Source organism: Clinocottus analis, unplaced genomic scaffold, assembly GCF_023055335.1.
Source record: "Clinocottus analis isolate CAN_PGR_092001 unplaced genomic scaffold, fCliAna1.0.p SCAF_2, whole genome shotgun sequence".
Lineage (NCBI taxonomy): Eukaryota > Metazoa > Chordata > Actinopteri > Perciformes > Cottidae > Clinocottus > Clinocottus analis.
Window position 1 is genome coordinate 12,454,877 of NW_027175931.1, and position 21,462 is coordinate 12,476,338.

A 21,462-nucleotide genomic window follows, 5' to 3' on the forward strand; every position below is an offset into this window, starting at 1 on the left:
TTCTAAACCCATTTAACTCGGCTCTCGGATGTGGTTTGAAATAAATTAACCTGTTTGCTAGTCTTTTAATATATTTTATAAACCAAATAAATCTTAATTAAATAAATCTGATTCCTTGAAGGAAGATACATTTATAAGTTCATCGCATTTTAGAAATGATGGTTTTAGAAATGTGCAAGACACATTTCTAAAACCATCCCAGGTACAATGTAACATAAGCACTATATATGCAGGCTATTGTTATTTTTTTGGTAACTCTTTAACTTTACAATTAGTGCGCTAATCAAGTTAGCATTTGAATGTGTTCAATACTTTGGTTTATGACAAAAACCCTGCAAAACTGACGGCATCACCGTCACCCTGAGGTGTACTTTGTGTTTTGTTCAAATTAGCTCATGTTAACAAGGAAACATGCTAAACTAAGATGTTGAACATGATACCTGCTAAACATCAATATGCATTTAGCTCAAAGCAACCTCTGTGCCAGATTGAAGCCTTAAAAGGACCGTTAGCATCACTGTCGCCTTTAACTCTTGTGACATGATAGACCACTTAAGATTAAAGCCTGCTAATTGTTCCTGTTCATATTTATTTCCCCTGGCGTCTCCTCGCTTGAATAAAATATGTCACTCTTTTGGATCCCACTCAACCTGTCATTGATGACAGATACATTACATTTGTGGTCAAGGGAAATGGATTATCATGTCATCCAGTACCGACTTAGAAATAAACTGTAATTTTTATGTTTAGTATGACCTTCACGACACGTCATAGCTGTGATCCATCCATCAGTGGAGTTACCTGGCTGTGTTTTAAAGAAAAGGCTGAGAGAAAAAGAAGTGAGTGTATACACTCATGCATGTTGTTGACCCATAATGCTTTTACCCGAGTGCACATATTCAGATCTTACAGTATGTTATTAATAGACATATGATTTTATGTGTTCCTTAGTGCTAAGTTACAGTGCTGTTGTTTTTATGGCACAGGGCTTTCTGCAACTTTGAAACAGTTTGTATTAAGTTATTTGAAGTGTAAGACCTAGTGCAATTGTTGTTTTTCCCCAAAAATTTCAAAAGTCTTTGTACCTTAAAACAGTGAGTGCATGTATCCAGTATGCGAATGTTAAAATATCATTTTGCAATTGTTTTATCAGACATGGACTTGCTCCTAGCCAGCCGTCACCCCGTGCAACCAGGGGGTCCTGTTGGGTCACAGAAGGATACTGGAGTACATGTGAAGGCTGATTTATACTCGGGTTTTACGCAGAGACGCAAGCACGCAAGACACGCATGGCCGACCTTGCGTGGTCAAATCGGCCATTTTGCGTGCTTGCGTGCGTCACCCCAAATTTCTGACTATCCGTCAAAGCAACGCAAGCCCACAAGGCTGTGATTGGTCCGCTAACCACATCCATCCTGAGTCTCTCATTTCCGGTTTCACAGCATATTACCGCTGTTTTTAAAAGTCATAGCAGAAACACAAACAATGGATCCCGTTGAAGAACGTTTGACTGAAGAGGTCTGCAAATATGAGCATTTATGTAACCCGTCTGACGGAGTATAAGGACACGCAGATGGAGGAGAATTCCTAGAGGGAGATATCGGTGAACGTCGGTGTGCAGGTCGACTCTACGGCCGTTGCGCCACCTGCTGTTCTGGCGTATGAAAAACGCACGGGAACTATAAACCGTCAATCCGACTGCATGGCCAGCCGCAGTTGTAGTTGCAGAAGTATAATTCAGCCTTTAGTCTGTGGAACGGTCACGTCCGGATTGTTGGGCTGCGCGTGATTTTCAAGAGGTAAAGACAGAGCGCAGTGTGCCGTCGTCTTCACAGCTTTTCTGCTGAAACGGCAGCTCAGCAGAGAGCAAAGGTGGTTAAAGACGGACTTGCGGCAGATGATGAAGACCCAGGGATCCACGATGGGGTTCAGTGCGTAGAAGCGGAAGGCCGTCAGGTTCTCTGTGTCGCCACAAAATGGATGAATGGCGTTGATGAAGCCTGCAATCTGAAGAAAGAGACAAGTTAGACACAGTCTTTACTGATCATAGGTCACAAATGTAATGTCTAGAAAATATAAGAGTTTATCAGAAGACCTCGTTCTTCAGGATACAAAGCACTGCTGGTTTTATGTCCCAGATTCGATAACCAGTATCACAACCAGCGGTCAATCATGTTGCAGCCTTGTTCTGGCGATGCAGACCTCGATCCTTTACTTCGACAGCTTTGGTGAATGGTAGGCTACATGCAGGGACCTGCTTCACGTTCCCTGTCTAGAAGCATGCATTTATATCCACTGTCTCAACATTCTTGCGCTCTCTCCTCATCATTGATGAGGGGGAGAAGTCTTCATTTCTTCTAAACACCACTCATCTGCTCTCTTGAAAAACGGTTCTCTAAAATTTTGCTTGTGTGTTTTTCAAACAAATTATCCATTTGTGGTCTCAGGAATATTGTGTGGCTTTGACACTTTTTAGATTTTCGTGATGTATTTTTCAGAATAGGAAGCTCACATGTGAGGTAACGAGTGAAATGGTATTTGGATATTACGTTACAAAATTGGCTTTACATCCTAGTGTTGTCACACTTAGAGATTATTTACTTTGGGGTCTTGGGTGTGTTTGTTTATACTGCTGCCATTACAAGATCACCAGGACAATATGTAATTACAACACAATGGAGTTGTCGGCACTTTAGTTATAAAACCAGGTGAGAGCACATGACTGTGTGTTTAGTATCCATGTCAGTTAGGGCTGTGGTTCATCTCTTTATGCTGGGCTTTATCAAACTGCCCCTTTGCTCTCTTTATACCAATAGAACATGCTCTGAGCAAGCCTTTCATTTTCTGAAACATCTGAATTTATATGCAGAAAAAGCTACTTGGCAAAACCACAACTGTGCAGACCTTGAAGGCAGAGGAAGCTGCAAAGCGGCCGCCCAGACGGCAGCAGCAGGCTGCTTATCTGAGGGAGAAGCCGCAGCTGGCCCAGAAAGCAGGTTTGTCGCCTCACTCCTCTTCTCTATCAACAATTCTCCATTTCCTCCATGTGATACCCAACAAACAGTGGCTTTATTAATGGTCAGTGCTGATTGAGGGATTTTATGCATTAGTTTTAAAGTTTTCCTGTTGCGAGGGGCCTGGACCGAAAACTAATATGCTTACAATTTAAGCTTTGTTAACCTCAGGTGTGAATATTATTTCCATTTATATGTATTTCCTTTTGGAATGGCCCAATAGCTCATTCAGAGTTACCGTTCGGGAATACGCCTCTAGAGACAGCGCGAGAGAGCCCAAAGCGAGCAGAGGCCAAACCAGACTACCAGAAGAGCCAGACCCATGGCTGACTATGTCCACCCCACGCTCATTTATGGGCTACACTCACACGGATGTGGTCGCTCACATATTGGTCTACAGATACACCCACAAGAAAAATAGAGAGGAAGAGAGGCTGACTGTGTGAAAACAACAGCAATTATTTTAAAATACCTCTTAGAAGATGTTGAGCTCAAAGAGGTATCATAATCATTTAAAACCAACACCCTGTAACAGGGTTTCCACTTAGATGTGTCAGAGAGGGAAAATGTAACATAACCAGATGTTCTTGATTTTTTAGGAAGTATTTGTTCCGCGAAATTTCTTTGCACAACCGATGTAGTCACAGTACTGTCAGACTCTCAGTGATTAATTAGGCTAAAGACGTTAAGGGAAAAGTATTTCTGTATTATAACTCAAACAGACACAAATTAAGACTTCTGGCTTCAGTTTCCTTTCACAGGATAATGTTTCCTGGAGATCAAAAAAAAACATTACACAATTAGATGGTTAAACTCCTCAGTTACTGCGTTCATCTAATTAATGATTGGCTGTAAATTGAAAATCACTCATGATCAAGGTATGTAAAGAATATCACCAGGTTTGGGTGGCACCATCTATTCAATAAAGCTATTACTTAATTACATTTGTGTGATCAGTTGTTAGAACAGATGTATTGCCAAGATATCAGCACAATAAAAGGAGGCAGTTGATACAAATACATGTTTTAAAAGCCTCAGGAATAATAACGAAATATGTCTGTATTGGACCTTAACCTCTTTTACAATAAGAAACACACTATTAACTATTTTGGTTATGTATCAAGACGGAGACTTAAATGCTGGCAACAATTTGTTATTTGAATTAAAAGTAAATATTATTCTTAAAACACACTAACAAACACGATGACAAATGCCTCTTGTGCTCAACAAGCAGTTATCGTACCCTTAATTTATCACGCGGTGTTGCCAGATACATTTCAAACAGACATGCATCCTCATCTGTTCTGCCATTTTCCTTGCCCTCTCGCTCCGCATGACCACCCTCCACCCTTGCTTCCATTGCTGCATGACACCCTGCCTCTTATGGTCCTCTGGACAAACCTGAAGCCACAAATCACAAGCTGTCCTCTCCAAGCACTGCAAGACGTGTGGCCCGAAACTGATGACATGTCAGGCTCTTCTTAAACAGGAGCACATTAATGTATCAGTCTCTGGTTCAAAAGCGGCCCAGAAACGGTATCCAGGTGCCGAAGGCCAGGGTGATTATTTAGGAGAACAAAGAATCATGATGGTGCAGAACGGAACATACCGTGAGCGTACTCATAGACATATAAATCATGCAAAAGTAAATCCCCTTGAATATGTACAAGTATACAGATGCATACACGACATTTGTAGACAGCTGCATACACTGGATTGTGTACACATGCAAACACATTAATCTATCACCACCATCCACTGATCTGCAATTTGTACCTGAACTTGCTGTAGTTCTAAATGTCAAAGATAATCTATGTCAAAGATGGAATGCTATTTAGGTCATGAAGATATCTCGTTTTACTTTATGCTGAAATGTTATGATGACGGTAGATCTTAACCTCCAGGATTCAATTGGTGTAAATTGTACATCCTGGGAGAGTCACGTCATAGGGTGTTAATTGGAGTTAACGATTGCTTTGTCTTTCACGAAACAAGACCACCTAATGGACTCTACACTCAAATATCCATTATTTTCCATCCCACGGTCCTGGAGGACTCTTCCAACTCCTTCTTCCTGATCCTGTTTCACTGCAGGATCATTACACTGGGAAGAGAGGAGGCGGCGCAGAGATTACAGGCCTTTCAGAGTGGACTGTTTACAGCAGTGAGCCAGTAGGGAGAGAGCAAAATGCGATAGCACTCGTCTTTAAAGGAGTAGTTCATTTTGGGAAACATTCTTGATCCGTCCGAGAAAAAGAGGAGAAGATTGAATGTCCACCTGGAGCCAGTCGAGACATTTCGTTAACACAACTCGTCCTCCTCACTGTTTAAAGGTGGATTCAGTCACAAACATTTTTGTCTTTGTTGTACTTTTCAAGGAAATATAGGTGATTACAGGGTTAGGGCATTCATAAGGCATAAATTGTCTTCTAAAACTAAATCTACATCCTTGTCATGACAACACTTTGGGTGGTGTTTGTTCATTTGCTGAATCCAGCTAGAGGAAATAGTTACAGCATGTAATTTGTTCGAAAACTACATAATTAGGTATTTAGAGTTCTGCTTTATGTGCGGGTTAAACAAAGTACAGCATATTAACTATTAAGCTTAAACAGTTTCCTTTTGCTGAAAGCCTCAACATGGATTCACACATCCTCTTCTTAATGTAAAGGAGATTCACATCAATGTTTTCATTTAATTCTTAGAGAAAAAGGCAAATAAGTACGAGACAGCAGCACAGTTTACCAAAGGTGTGAAACTAACTTGTGTTTCCGTTGAGAGCCTGACGATCAGTGAGGTAACAGAGTAAAGTTAATTCAAAGTTCACTTCTGTTCTAAGTCAGTTCCAAGTTCGACACAGATTCAAAAATCTTTGAACACACACTGACTGTACGTCTGTGAGGCATTTTGTTCCTGCTTGACACAGTTGTCTTAGAGAGTGCACTGGAGTTGATTGGATTCACCACCGGCACTGCTCTGGAAAAACTCCTTGTAGAAAAAGTACAATGGACACCACTTATAGTCCAAGTTTCAACTCGGTGGAAATCCATCTCCCCCAACTTCATGAAAAAGCAGTTGTCTGACGCCACACAACAACAAAGCGCACATTGTAAAACATTAAATAAAGGGCAATGTTAAGTATATGTGTCTGCATTTAATTAAAATAATACATAACCTCATCGAATAAATTAGGTTCTGCATGAAACATTTATCAAATATGTCCCTAGTAACTTGTGAGCACTGCACAGTCACCCAGAAATGTGGAGACAACATGGCTGAAAGTTTAACAGTATGTGCACTTGCTAATTTGTCACAGTCAGCCATGGTTTTTGTTTACATTTGATGTTGTGCACACAGGGATTTCACTGCTCCACAATCTACTGTGAGGAAGTGGGTTATGTCGTCTGAGACCCAGAAAAAGATACAGAGAGGAAGAAAAAGTGTGAAGTGTAAATGTAAACATTTCGTCCATGATATTAATGTCTCCTCAGACTTTGTTAAGTTACTTTTAGAACAAAGAAACAAATATCTAACCCCAACACATTAATGCTTTTCAGTATCAGGCGGTTCACCTCGGACACGTCGCAGGAGTCATATACATGTACACGTGTTCTGTTTCAGGAGCAATAAAACATCAAACAAAATGTTAATGAAAGTCAGCTAGTGTTGGTCTTCAGAGCAGTTTCAACAGAGCAATAATGCAGTCTGAACCTCCATTAGTGAGTTTCCTCTGAAAGGAAGGACAGAGGCTGCACCGAGTTACATGGAGCCATTAGGCCTTCAACTAGCATTGTGTTAAAATGACTTCATGGAGAAAACAGACGCCACACTGACACTCAAACCAGTCAAATATCTAAGAGAAAAAGTGACCAGAGTGCAAGTTATATAAATGTTTTGCATACACACACGCGGAGTTGCATTCTGCCATAAAGCATGCATGTTGTTCAATACATCTTTCTCTTCTTCAGTTTGTGAAAGTATAATAAATATATGATGCAGCCTTTATGTCTTCAGCCTTTTTTTCTCTTGAGTAATTTAAGACGAATTTAGTGGAAACTTATAGAGTGTATCATACGCGTGGGAGAAGCTGTAGGAGTTGCGGTACCGCTTGTCAACTGGAAAAAAAACTGCTGACAAAAATAAATAAAAAAAATCCAGCGACACCAAAGAGGAAGTGGAAGCAACTATGAAAACCCAACTAAACATTTAGTGAAGTAAAAAATGAGGTGGGCCAATTATATGTGTCAATATATGATAAGAGTTGCTCGACAATGTTACAAAACCTTTTTGCTGTTGCAACAGATGAGAGACTAAACAGGCAGTTCCTCTTTGACAGAGATGAAGCTGTGAGCGCTGTTTGCTGCTTACACTGTGCATACTAGATGGGATTTGTTGATTTTGCCATGTGTGCACTTTGGGATCAGTGGTGTCAATTATCTTTTGAGAATACCTTTGTGTTCTTGTTGACTTAAAACTTGTTTACCTTCACAATTAGATATATTTTCATCCCACTTTTCTTATTCCAGACCATGTACACCCTTCATCATCTCATTTGCCAGCAGTTGAGCACCGCTAAGCTTTTTAAAGTGCATCTTGTGTTTTCATTGGCACCGATTCACTAGATATATTTTGGTTGTTTTAAAAAAGTCCTATTTTATCCCTATTGGTTGATTGTCTATTCATATTTTATCTGTAGCAAGAGAAGTTGGCCACAATAATATCAACAACCTGTAAGAATGAGAACGGGAATCAGAAACAAATCATATTCATGTTGAGCTACTAGATTTTATCTGTAGCTTAAATGCTATAAGTTCCGTGAAATGTGTACTTCAGATCAATTTTTTCTACATTTTAGCAAAGCCAATTGAATACAGACTGTAACCGGAAAAATTATCAGCAGCACGTTACACGCAAAAAAAAGACTCTTGACAAGCACTGCCATCCTGCTGTGTTTGTTATGACTTTCTCAAGTGTATGTGTCACACACAGCCTGTAAGTGATTGTTGTGCTTTTGGATTTATAAAACAAAAACAAGGTGATAAGCTTCTGTTAACTAATGTGAAGGAAAATGACAGCAATATTACAACATTGTTTTTGGTACAGTAATGCCAATGTTTAGCGGTTGCATAGCGGTTCAGATTTGAATGTTTAATACACATACTCATTAAATGTTTATTTTTTTGTTCCGCAGTCACTGTGCAGCTTCACATAATTTATTGTGTGTATTCCTCTTCATGCTGCTCATGGGAATTAAGGACAACCCTAAAAGCACTTCCATAAAAATACAACATGATTTATTTCGACGTCCTTTCAGGGACTGCCAATTGTTCAGAAAGCGCATTATTCTGACACCCCCGATCGTCCAAAAACTGGACCATTTGATCAAAAGCTAATTGCTTTTCGCTCCGAAAAATACAAACCCTCTCTCTGCAACAAACACAAGCATTATACATGATCTAATTATTATGCAGAACAACGTCATTGTACCTTTTAAATAATGGGCTGCAGGGACAGTGGTATGGCAATGTCGTCCTCCCTGAACAAAAACTAGCTTTCAGTAAAGAAATACAATTTAAAAAAAGAAAGAAAACTATTTCTTTGAATGAACAGATGCATCCAGTTTCAATATACAAGTGTTCTTTAAAATGGGCAAACACCCTTTCTTTCTGAAAAATTATCTTTTCATTACCAAAAAATATCTTACCAAGCACAAAGTTTACACTTTGCAGATTGGTTTGTTTTTCCCCGAATGAACACATTTCTACTCAGACTGCTTTCTTTTTTTCATCATATTCCAAAACAGATCTGTCCTTAGAAACAAACATAAACTGACTTAAAATAACTCATCTGGGGACTGACCCTTTGCCAGCGTCATGTATTATCATCAATCATCAAGCTTTTGCGTAGTGGAGGGAACTGATTCCCATCATACACAGTATATTTCATGTTTACTGGGGTCTAAAATCCCAAACCACAGAGTCTGTCTGCACTGGCAGTCTGGTTTCAATTATCTTGTTGAATTTGTTTTGTCCCAGTTGTCTAAGTGCTCATAGGGAGAAATTGTTTCATGTGCGGCACAAAAAAACATTTTCGGCAGACGGCACACAAGCTTATGATGTCTGTTCCCAGAAATGACTGACTAATATATTGAATGACTTGACTGAACCTCCCTATAACATCTGTACTTTCTTTATATCGGTGACCTCGTTACACTAAAATATTTAATTGTTTGCATGAAATCACATTGGTTCATTTCTATGTTGTGCGTTTTCTCTCTTGACGTAAACTGAAACGCGTCCACCTCGCGTCGTCTTAATCAAGCTGATGCTCCAGTGTTTTGTTATATCAGGCGTTTAATCTGGATATCTGTCATTTTCAAATTTGCACATCCCTCAACACAACAACAGAAGATCACCACATTCCGTCTCACTTCGGGTTTATTTGATGTGAGGGTGTTGTATTTCACTGCTGCGGCTCAGCCAAGTTTTATTAGGCCATATATCTCCTGAGACTGCAGGCAGGGTGGAGCATGAAACAAAAATCTTTTTGTTCTCTTTGTACCAACATTTTTTTAAAGATGTAATTACTAAGTTAACACCAGGGGTAGTTTCGTAGGGAAGGTCATATTTTATATATATATATATATATATATATATATATATATATATATATATATATATATATATATATATATATATATATATATATATATATATATATATATACACACATACATATATTTGATCCTGACTTACCTGGATTTGTTCGGACATTAACACATTTCACATCAACCCCTTAATCTCTCCTCACTTATTTGATTTGGAAAGACCAGCATTCATCAAAACAACAGGCTTTCATTTTGTCAAACAGATTAGATCAGCTGTACCAAATTAACACTAATTAGGTTACTGCCAAAGATGATTTGTGAGTGGAGGGACATGTCACTCTATCGTACCACCGTACGGCCACGACTGTATCTTTTGTGGTTCAGCAGGAATCGACAGAGTGGTGACTGTTCTTCAGAGAAACGATCTATCTGACCACCTCTCATGACCCAATCCTGTGGTGATGGGAGCTGGATGAAAATTCCGTTCAGCTCCCCGCTGATTTATGGAGATTTACCATTAGGTTCCTTTCTTTGAACTGGAAGTTAACAAATCATGTATTTGTTGAAGAAGAAATGATCCCCCTGATGATCCCCCTGAAATATATCTCTGAAGCTGCCATGTTATATTTTAGTATATTTACTTTTATATTGTGTTTTCAAAAGCATGACAGGAGCACAGTCTATACATTTTTTTAAAACTTGTTAAAACATTAGTTATTTTGATCATGAGACTGTATACTGGGAGTATAATGGGAAGAAATAAATATCAATTTACTGTAAGCCTCTGCATATCAAATGACCTCACTTGAAGTCCCAACCTTAAGGTTGAGAAACTCTACACTTGGGTGTGGAGCTCATTTCACGCGATGCTGTGTGAACAATGAAGGTGTAGATGGATGGACAAATAACTGTGACCACACATGGCATTGCGAGAACCTAAAAACGCAAATATGGGGAACAGTAAATAATGTCTTTGTAAATACGGTAAAAGGCTGTGTGTGAAATTTCGACGAATAATTTCTTTATATCTTGGCAACAACTTTGATTATTTCAACCTCTCCGTCTAATTAATCTATTAAGACAGATGCATGCAACCTGCTAACATACCAAACTACTACTTTGCACACCAGTGCATCAAAAGAAAATCATCCCTCTGTTGCCATCTCTCCCAAAGACAAACACTTAGGTGTGCTTTGCTTGCAAAGACAGAAAACATTAATTGAAGTTTCTGATGCACAAAAATCAACACAAAAGCAGATTTGTAGGAAAACACATTTGCTACAGATCGGTGACCTCGTTACACTAAAATATTTAATTGTTTGCATTCCTATGTTGTCTGTTTTCTTTCTTGACATGAACTGAAACGCGTCCACCTCACAGATGGTCAGAAGAGCAGCATTTCTGGGATGTTCGTGGCATAAAAAATATCCTGGTTTTGACGATCTATATTGCATATAAACATATAATGAAAATAATAATAATAATAATTGTGCTGCCTTTACGGCGTTTTTTCAATTTTTCATTTGTTTAATTAATGGTTGTTTATTTCAAGAAGTAGTTGGCAATATATAATAATGCTGATGTCAACAATGATGACAAATATACCCTGTTCTGAGACCGAGCTTATATATTTTCACCCATCGTTATCTCATCTCAGTGTTCGCTCACCATTTTCACTCAGTAATATGACACAGCTACTCGCATCCTCAGAGTGATATCATGTGTCATGTCAGAGTGAAAACCCGGGAAGTATAACGTCACTACACAAATATTGATTCAAATGTGGTACAAAAATGAACTCAATCTGGTCATACAAGAAGAGCTGGGTCAAGTAAAGAACTGAAATAGCCGTATGTAAAAGGAAGACCTATCTCCAATAACATCGACTCCTCAACCACGGTGGCCTGCCCACTATTCAGTTAGAGCGTGAGTAACTAAACACTAAGTCTGGAGACAGCTATCGATTGGAGAAGATTTACTCTCGGCTGACCACTCTTTATTTCCTGATGAAGCAAACTAGGCCCACAACTAATAACATTTGCTCAGACCCATACATTTTATTATTTGGTCAATGTAATACAAGGTAGGATGAGAGCACTAAAAAGATTGGAGAAGTAAATCAAGTAGATTAGACAGGGAAAAGTAGAATGTATTAATGTTTCGTGTTCCCATATAAACTTAAACCATATGTTGTTCCGGCCTGGACCAACCACAGAAAGCTTCAAGAAACACATAATGAAAAAACTCACAAAAAGGGACAATCAAAACCACATGTCTACGTTTAAGTCAAAATATCCACTGACGATATCAAAGTGCAAATGATTCTGCCAGTATCAGTCCTACGCATAACTAGGTCAGTAACTCATGAATATTTTTTCAGAACTATAAACTATATAGCACCTCTAATGTTGTTTTCTATCTCCGATCTCCTCTCCACATCTGTCTTTAATCTTTTTTCATCACCCTGCGCCTCAACCATTACAATTCTCTTCAGCACCTGCTCCACCTCACATTGTCCCACTGAAACCTATGGCCATGTTCTTCAGGTGATGTTCTTCATCAAACACACATTTTGACACATTAAAAGAGGTTCAACCTATTTACCTCTAAGATCTTTATTATATTTGTTGCCCACCTTCTCCTGTGTGGCTCAAATCTGGAAAAAAACGCAATAACAAAGAGGGCCGGATTAGCAAGCCTGCAGCCTTGTGTCTACTGTAATAGGAGCACATGTGTGCTCGTAAATGAAGTGTGAGTATGTTGTGTAAATGTCAAATGGAGGTTTAAGCGTATACATCCACTAAGAAAGGAAATCCTCATTGTTTAGCCCACAAAGGTAGCTGCTGATTGCAGAGCATCATCTTTCATTATAGAATAGCTCACAATAAGATTCATCTCCCAGCAGCACCTGGAGCACCTCCATTACAAAACTGACTCGTAACTCCATGTGTGTCTCCACATCTCTGACTGTAAAATGATCCAAAGGTCATGGGTACACTACGCTGCCGTCAATAGTGCCCCCATTATTTCCACATGTTGTGCTGTTTGTTGCACAAGCAGACTCGCCCAATAGGCCAGCGCTACAGGGACGTTAGCTTTGAGTCATCTTGGATGAGTCTTGATTTGGGGACTTTCCCTTTGTCCAGACTGATTTACTGATTCTGCATCCAGTTTGGATGTTTGGGAGTCAATCACATGTCGTTGTGTATTTACAAAGGCATATCGGCCTGTCAATGGAGTCCTATCTGTTTTGAAACTATTCTAAGACTGATTTAGCTGTTTGCTTATGGTCCTACGGGCAAAGAAACTAAACATGCATCCAATATTTTAGTTGTTTTAAAGCAGGCGCTCATCTACAATTATTTGTTATATGGCTTTGTGAACTGGTTTCTCAATCTGACTTCAGTTTCAGGGTCCTTTAATAAGTTGTGTTTCTTCAAACTGAATATTTTGCTCCAGAATTAATTATTTTCTTTTTCCTTCTGCCCGACATGCCAGACAACCCAGATTTATGAGACGCTGCACCGATTCCTGGAGGCACAATACCCTGAGACTCAATATGTGTCAGAGCAGCTGTTTGTCTTCTTCCTGACAATCAGCCCTCTTGTGAAGTTTGCTTTGAGCTGTGGGAAGTGGTTTGGTATTTCCATTTTTAATTTCCAAAATTCCACAACTTACTGTGATCTTGTGAACCCCCAAGACTTCTTTTTCTTTTGCAGTTTATTATTCATGTGGTGAGAGAGAGGGATTTGGCGCTTAAGGGAAAACATGCAATGAAATTCTCAGATTAAAGTCATTCATGCACTTGGCAAGTACTAGTTATTAAATCAAAAACAGTCAGTTTGATTTGGACTTGAACGTAAAGTCTATGAATGCACACATTGTGATGCAATGCTGAGGGTGTCAGGCTCTTCGGCTGATCTACAGGTGGTGTAGCAAAAGCAGATATGACTGCTGGAAGGCAAACATGGATGTAAACACTGCAGGTTTAAGACAAACTACATTCCAAACATTATAATTCATCTTGTAAGACATTTTAAATTGTCAAAATTAAAATGTGAGCTATGGCCAAAAATGTGTTTTGTGAGGACCCTCAATATGTAATTACTCTCTCCATGAGCTCAGGTGTACACTTGTGCCAAATTTGAGGAAATTCCCTGGAGGCATCCAAGAGGTCTCACGTTCACCAAAATGAACTAAACAGACTCGCGACCCAAAAAACAAACGCCTCCGGCTGTCGCCGACGTGGAGGTATACAAATCTAATCTTGAGAAACAATGAAAAATAATCACACATATCTGCACTCATTGTGTTTTGCACAGGTTAAACGTTATTGTTATTATTGTATTTACTGTAAAACAGGTTATTTGCAGGCACAATAGGTATTCTTTTTGCACGGATAGAACTTCATTTCTATTGTTCTAACAAAGTGATTGCACATGTTATTAGTTTTTGTCTGATGGAGCAATTTGGTTTACTTGAAAGGGATTTTTTTAAATTTTTATTCTAATATTTAAAAAAGCACAGATGGAAGAGTCGCAAAACGTTGGACCATTTTGTTACAATTTTGTTGGTAAGGTGTGGCCTGAACATTTTTCTTCCTCCAAAGTGGGGCGTGACAGAAAAACAGTTTGAGAAACACTGCTGTAAATTATGTCATTAAAGCTGCTGATTTTACTTTCAACATCACAGCAACAACAACAAACATAGATTATGGATCGCTGTTGCACTTCCTGTTCTAACCTCACCCACAACTCGACAAGAGTCTGCTGACTAAGACTGAGACACGGCAGTTGCGCTATTGGGAACCTTTCATCATCAAGTCAAAGCATTGAAATCCATCTCACAGCGCTGCGTGGTATTAAAGTTGCTACGGTAACCTTGCCCTGGGGTTATCTAAATGTAGGATTTTTTTTTCGGTCTGAACTATTGATTCACATGATAAAAGGCAACATGTTCAGCTCAAACTACCGGCAAATAGTTAGTGATACGAGTGCAGCCCTCTATTGATCCAGTCATTGACTGCAGCACATGGACCCCTGGTTGCCATGGGAACATCAGGGTATTGGTGATTGCCAAGCTGTTCGTCCGTACCTGTCGCCTGCAGGACACAGCTTTGATCATTTATGAACTAAAGATGACAAGACAAAGACGACGAATGGCCAATTGGAAGAAAGTTGATTTCCCTTTCAGAGGAAAAGCATCTGTCAAGACTTGTGAAATACTGACCCGAAATGTGCAGGAATCACATGACTCATGCATGACGGCATGATCAGCTTTCACGCTAATCCTTTTTTTTATGTTCTTATATTTCATTAATTCATTGTTTGATGGATTGATTGTTTCAGTTAGATAATTGTGAAAGATTTCCATCAAAACCACTTAGTGCAAGAGTGCCATCCAAAACCAATATAGTGAATTACTATGATCAGCCACAAATTCTCATATTTGAACAGCTTGAGATATAAATGACTAACTTCATTTGAATCAATTTACGCTTCCAGCACTATTTACAAGAGGTTTAAATAAGACATATTTTTTTCACTTGATTTGATTCCATTTAGTGGCCTGTGATTGAAAGACGATAGTCAATATCTTGTGCCCATTTAACACAATCAGTTACATCTATATCAATGCACTAAAAGCAACTAAAATATGATTTGACTATGTTATATTTGACTGGGCCCTGTATAAAGGAGGCACACTGACGTGAGTAGTGATGGACGTGCCATGGGAATTTAATAATAGAGGTAAATGTCATAAACTGTGTTACATTCTTGCTTTTATTGATGTTGCTTGACAATTTGGTGGTGTCACCTGACATAATGTAGCTCTGAGTATTAAACTACACTGGGAGAGGAGACTTTGAATCCTGTCCTCCAGCTGGAGATTTTCTTTATGACAGTACATCTCACTCACAATGTGTCATCAGTCTTTCCAGAACAAACCATGTTGGACCTCGTGTTTGACGCTAGATCAAACAAATAAAACGTTCTTTCACAGGAGCAGTGATCACATTCATCACGTCACGTTCTGTTGATTAATGACACCTTATCTGCTTCTGCTTTCTACTGCAATTGCCCAGTGCGTGCTTCAAATAAGGCCAGTGCTGTGGACTGACAAGCCTGGGAAGCTGGTGGTAACAGTGAACAGGACAAACATTCGCAGCCAACAACAGAATGATGTCAGACACTTCCAAAAAATGAATTTGCTTCTTTGAGAAACACACTTCTGATATTCACAACGTCCCTAATCACAACCACAGCATGTGAACTTTTGCCTGCTGAATAATTAATAACCTTACTGGTCCTCATCCTTATTTGTAAAATTATTCCAAACTATATATGCCGCCTTGGTGTTGTCGGGCTACACCAACCAGGTGTAGTTTACATCCAAAACGTTATGATGTCAAATACAAGATCTCGCAACTTGATCTGTAAATGCAAAGTCTGTTTTCTACTGTTTTCCACCTCACCCACATCTACCAGCGTGCCAAGCTGCACATACATCGTCACCACCATCCCAGCTGTCTCACTTTCCACTACAAGATGTACATGCACAAGGGCACACACACGCAGGTCTGCTGAGATGACGAATCACTAATTACTTAATAACAGGGTATTGTCTTACTCACAATGATATACTACTTATTATGCATGTGACTCATGCTTGTGACACGCTTGTGAGACGTTTGGCGTTTAAATATTGATGGGTAAATCTAAAATTAGAGTTGGAAAGTCATCAAATCAATTAAGAGAACAAAAAGGTTCATTTTAGAAAAGAACAGTAGGACAATGGATGAGCATTCAGGAAGCAGGTCCTGCATGGTGAGAACAAATAGTACACTTTGCAAAGGGTGAAGTCAAGGTTACAGTTTCTTAAAGTGTGACTCAAAGTGTTGACAAGTGTGTGCCGTCATACTGTTCATTCCTCAGGGCCCTCTCTTTCACAAACCTGGGCGAATGCCACAGCATACACCGTTACTCAAACCTTCAGGACAAATGTTACCACAAACCATGCAGATGCAGACAGTGAGTAGTTGGTGAACACTTTTTACTGCTTCCTGTAAACTACCTGATCATCAGACCACTGCTGACACAAGGCTAACATGAAAGCAGGAATACCTTTATAATAAAACCCCCATTAATCACATCCTCCAGCTGGATTTTAGCTCCCCAACTTGACGTTCCTCAGTACCTTTGGCTCATGCTCATGGGCACACACAGACGGGAGGCTGGTTAACATCGAACTCCTCCCAGAGGAGCTTTGCCCAGAGGAGCGTTGCCCTCTGGGAAAGGCATGCCAGACCAGTCCTCCAGGGTTGTCAGGTTTGGCACACTCCTCTCAAACAGGGACAGACATGGAGCTAAGTAGACACACATGCCTTGTGTGGCGAAGGCTGCACTCTCAGGCACACCTTTTATAATGGGATCAGCAAGCAAAGCACAACCGTTTGTGAAACACCACAACACATACCACAAAACAAATACCATTGCAACAAAAACCTTAAGGATATGCCTGCTGAGCTTCCTATGGACATGCAGATTACAGTATGAGGGAATATATTGAAGGAGAAACTTGTTATACTGGAAATCCTTTACTGTCAGTGTGCAGACATCAAGTCGGGAAAGTGTGAATGTAAACAATAACAAAAACTCTCTTTGTCTGATATTGTTTCTATTCAAGCTCCTTTCCTTTTTATTTCGCTGAGGAATTTTGAGTCATGTTTCGACAACTGCATAAATGACACATCAAGCTGTCAGCTCTTTCTTCATTTTCAACTATAAAATGTAACGTGCTGGTATATCATGATTCAGAAATTTGAAAAAAACGCCCAAAATACTGATAACAAACCCCAAAATGTGTTTTGAGTGAGAGGGAGTGGGTATCAATCAGTGTGGCACACAAACACACACTGAGGGAAGGTTAAATGGAAACTCACAGTTAGTGGCAGCGAGCAGACAACAAAGATGACAGTGATGAGCGCCAGCAGCACGAGATGGTCCATCTCCTCTTCTCCCTCTGCGAACCAGGCCAGGCTCAGCCTCCTTCTCCTTCCCATCGACCCAGCCGAGCCCCGCCGCATCATCTGGCTCCGGTGCATCTGGCACAAGCTGACAATCACTGAGCCATTGCACACAAACACAGCGAAGATCAGCAGTGCCATGAGGGAGGAGTAGGAGAGCGAGAAGGCCAGCACCAAACTGGCCTGTTCATCCGCCGCTGCATCCATGTCGATGAAGCACCACGTGCCAGGACAGTACTGTCTGAATTTGCCGTAGCCGGCATATGGCAGCAGACAGAAGGCCAAAGAAAATAGGTAAATAAAGAAAAGAGTTAATTTGGCAAACCTGCGGCGGATGTATACAGAGTAAAAGTAAGGGTGGCTGATGGCCAGGCAGCGCTCCACGGCCATGGCACACAGGATGAGCGTGGGCGCCAGGCCAAAGAAGCTCATGGCAAAGCCAAAGAGGTTGCACAGGTCCTCGTCGCCCAGACTGATCAGGGACATGTTGCGGGCGTAGCAGATGAACACAGGCGGGCTGAGGAGGCAAGTGCCCAGCAGGTCGGTGAGGGCCAGGCCGGTCACCAGGATGCAGAAGATTGAAGACCTGGCGCGATGCTCCTTCTGGTGCACCCCAAGGATGAAGAGAGCCAGCAAGTTTCCAACCACGCCAGCCAAAAACATGATGATGCTTGTTGCTGGGTTGCCATCTCCATTCACTATGAGAGTGTCCTTGCAGGTGGCATTGTGACATGATTCGTTTGAAGCCATGCTTGTGTTCATATTTAACTCACAGCTAAGAAATATGCCTATTCAGTGTGGAATAAATAAGGAATTCCCACACAACAAATGGAGATCCTGACCCCTTGACACCATCATTTGGCAACACAGAAGGCAGGGGTGGATGGCAAGTCCCATAATGATGCGTTGACTAAAGACGTGGTTCTCTGTCTGTCTCTGTGTCTTGTTGCAGACTGTTTTGCAATCGTTCTGTGAAACAAATAACACAAGAAAAAAAAAGTGGCTTAGTGCTTTCTTTCATTCCACCAGGGTAGCATCATGTTAACATCTTCTTGGTCTTTTAACAGCTGAATACTTCTTAACAATGTTCTTAATCTTATCATAGTTTTAGAGATCACTTACCTTTCACCTGCTCTGGCAGAGGGAAGCGACACTAAGCGTTTGAAAGTAACTAGCCTGCTGCTCCTCTTCCTTCTTCTTCTTCTTCTTCTTCTTCTTCTTCTTCTTCTTCTGCTCTTACTTTGTACAATGTCAAGCAGATGCGCAGTTTAAAAGTGCCGCTGGCGGTAACATGTTGGAGATCCTGAACTCACAGCACAGAAAGAAAGACAAAACAAGATACGATTTCCTCCGCTTACTTTCTCCTCCTGTCTCTCTCCGCGCCTCCCAGTCCGTTTCAGATCGATGTGAAGTCCCACCCACTGAGCCTGTGCGCAGAAAGGCGCTCACAGACATTATTCAGAAGACCATTGAAGATAAATAAAGGTGAACGTCTTAAAGATTTAATTTATTAACTATCAATCAGATTGAAATGTTTGCGAAGTTATTTTCTTCCTTGTTTCAAGGTGTTGTGCTCATTGAGTACACGGACACTCTTAATAGCCAAAACCAGAAGTGTTTTTCCCTCAAAACTTAAACATACAACTTTAAAAGTAAACTATCAGAGGCTTGTATTGCAGTTTAGGCTATAGCCTAGAGACTGAAAGAAATAACAAAACACAGACAATACACTGAAAGGGTTAAGTTACACTGTCTGAGGTTTCCCTGCTTGTTTCTGCTGGTTCATTATGATTTTAAAATGCTTTACCTGTTTGTGGACACGGCCTTTGGTGAGATACCTGAATGAAAAGGGAACTCTTCCAAAAGTGTGTGTGCTCTGGGAGAGATTGCAGACTTTGATAAAGCCCTCGGGGTTAAGAATACTCCTCGATATGCTGTCAAATATTTGAGCAACTTCACAAAAGTGCCTATACGTAGCATAAAACATGCAACAACAACAACGTCCTAGGGAAAATGTATTTGGAGCCTTTACTTAAACGTGGCGATGCAACGAAATAAAAAAATATTCTCATTTACTAAACAAACATATACATATTTTACACAAATTAAAGTACTCAAAAAGCAGATTGACCAGATGTTATATTATAATACAAATTGTAAATGGCAATATTGTAATTTGAAGTACATTATATTGTTTCATATTTTACAGATCACCATAATCCTTTTTGTTTCCTTCTTAAATGGAGTGAAAGTATACAGTGCAATTGATTGGTAATATTGACTTAACTTAATTTACTTTATTATTCTCCATCACTGCAGGGACAAGAAGGCTCAGGTCTTTGATGAGTCATTTTCCAAATTAAAATGTTTGGTCCCACGGGAAAGTGACCTCATTCATTTGTCCAAACACAGCTGACGTTAAATTGTTTCAATTGATCTGATGACCCGTGGAGATGCCACAGTTACAGCCTACGGTTCCTTTGCAGGTTTGTTTGGATGGTGATAGTATTTCATTTACATTTTGGTCATTGTGCTTTAGTGATGCTGCCGAGGTGCACAGGTATTTTCACTTACTTTACCTGATTAGCCCTCATGTCGTTGGGAGCAGGATTTGTCTGATTTATCTCACACTCTGCTTTAATTCATCAGCTAGAACTTATAACTTTGAAAGTATTGTTATACTTTTTATATTATTCTGTGGGATTTGTCAATACTATCTCCAAACTTGTGTTGACACGTGTGTGTGTGTGTGTGTGTGTGTGTGTGTGTGTGTGTGTGTGTGTGTGTGTGTGTGTGTACGTGTGTGTGCAGGGCCTTTAAAGAAAACTGAATCCTTTGTTGGTAGAATTGTTTGAAAATACAATAAACGGATCAACAGCCAACTGCTGTGATGATATGTTGGTCGATGGATATAAAATGACACATAATGAACACATCACACTTTCCGCAGACTCAGGATGCAATAATAAAAGTACAATACAATACAATTACCACAACCAAGAAAATAGGCTGCATAGTAATTACATTTTATTGCTCAGTTTCTACTCTCAGTAATTCTACTATCTTGCTTCCTGTTGCTGTTATTGACAGAACATAATGATATTAGCATAGTGCCAATGTTCTATTCTGGTTGGAGTAATGGTGATCAAGTTCTTCCTCGGTTTACACTCTGTAAATGAAAGTGTTGACGCACAGTTACACGGCTGGTAGTGGGTGATCGCTTGCTGATCTGGCGTCTATGATATTGTCAAACAAAGACGTGCAGATTTTTTTTGCCTTTTTTTTTTCAGTTTCACTCCATCTATCCAGCCCTCCCAAACAAACTGAGCTCTAATTGACCTTCAACTACAACAAGACACCTAAAAGGTGTGGATGGCAAGCGGGGGGGTGTTTGCAGTTGCACTGCTGATAAAACAAACCAGGCTGCCATCTTTGAATAAACAGCAGCGCTGACAGCCATGCTGACAGCCATGCTGACAGCCATGCTGACAGACGCTGACGTACTTGCACGATTTCTCAAAACCAGCAGACCAGTTTGTGAACATACAGTACCGACTAAGACATGAACATCATAGCAATTTGGTAATTTTACAAAATCATGATCAGCAGTTTACAAAAGGTGCAGCCAAGCGGGCATTTACAATTGTAGCTGCTGGTGTTTAGTTACATGTGTTTGTTGTTAATTAAAAGGGTGGTGTGGTGTCTCAAACGTGTAATAAAGATGAATGGATGATGGACCAAAGGCTGGGTGCATGGACAATTAATAGATGAAGGACTGGATAGTTTGATAGTTTGGAAGTTGGAAGAATGATTAG

At 40.0% G+C, this 21,462-nt stretch overlaps 1 protein-coding gene across 1 annotated transcript; it reads right to left on the reverse strand.

Annotated features, from left to right (window-relative positions):
- Positions 1 to 811: 811 nt before the first annotated feature.
- On the reverse strand, positions 812 to 18,919 carry ptgir (prostaglandin I2 receptor). The gene is made up of 4 exons (XM_068585400.1): positions 18,770 to 18,919; positions 17,564 to 18,616; positions 1,746 to 2,007; positions 812 to 1,235 (listed from the first exon to the last, which is right to left on the reverse strand). The coding sequence occupies exons 2-4, from the start codon at positions 18,407 to 18,409 to the stop codon at positions 1,210 to 1,212; spliced, it is 1,134 nt and encodes a 377-aa protein (XP_068441501.1). The 5' UTR covers positions 18,410 to 18,616; positions 18,770 to 18,919; the 3' UTR covers positions 812 to 1,209.
- Between the last annotated feature and the right edge of the window lie 2,543 nt (positions 18,920 to 21,462).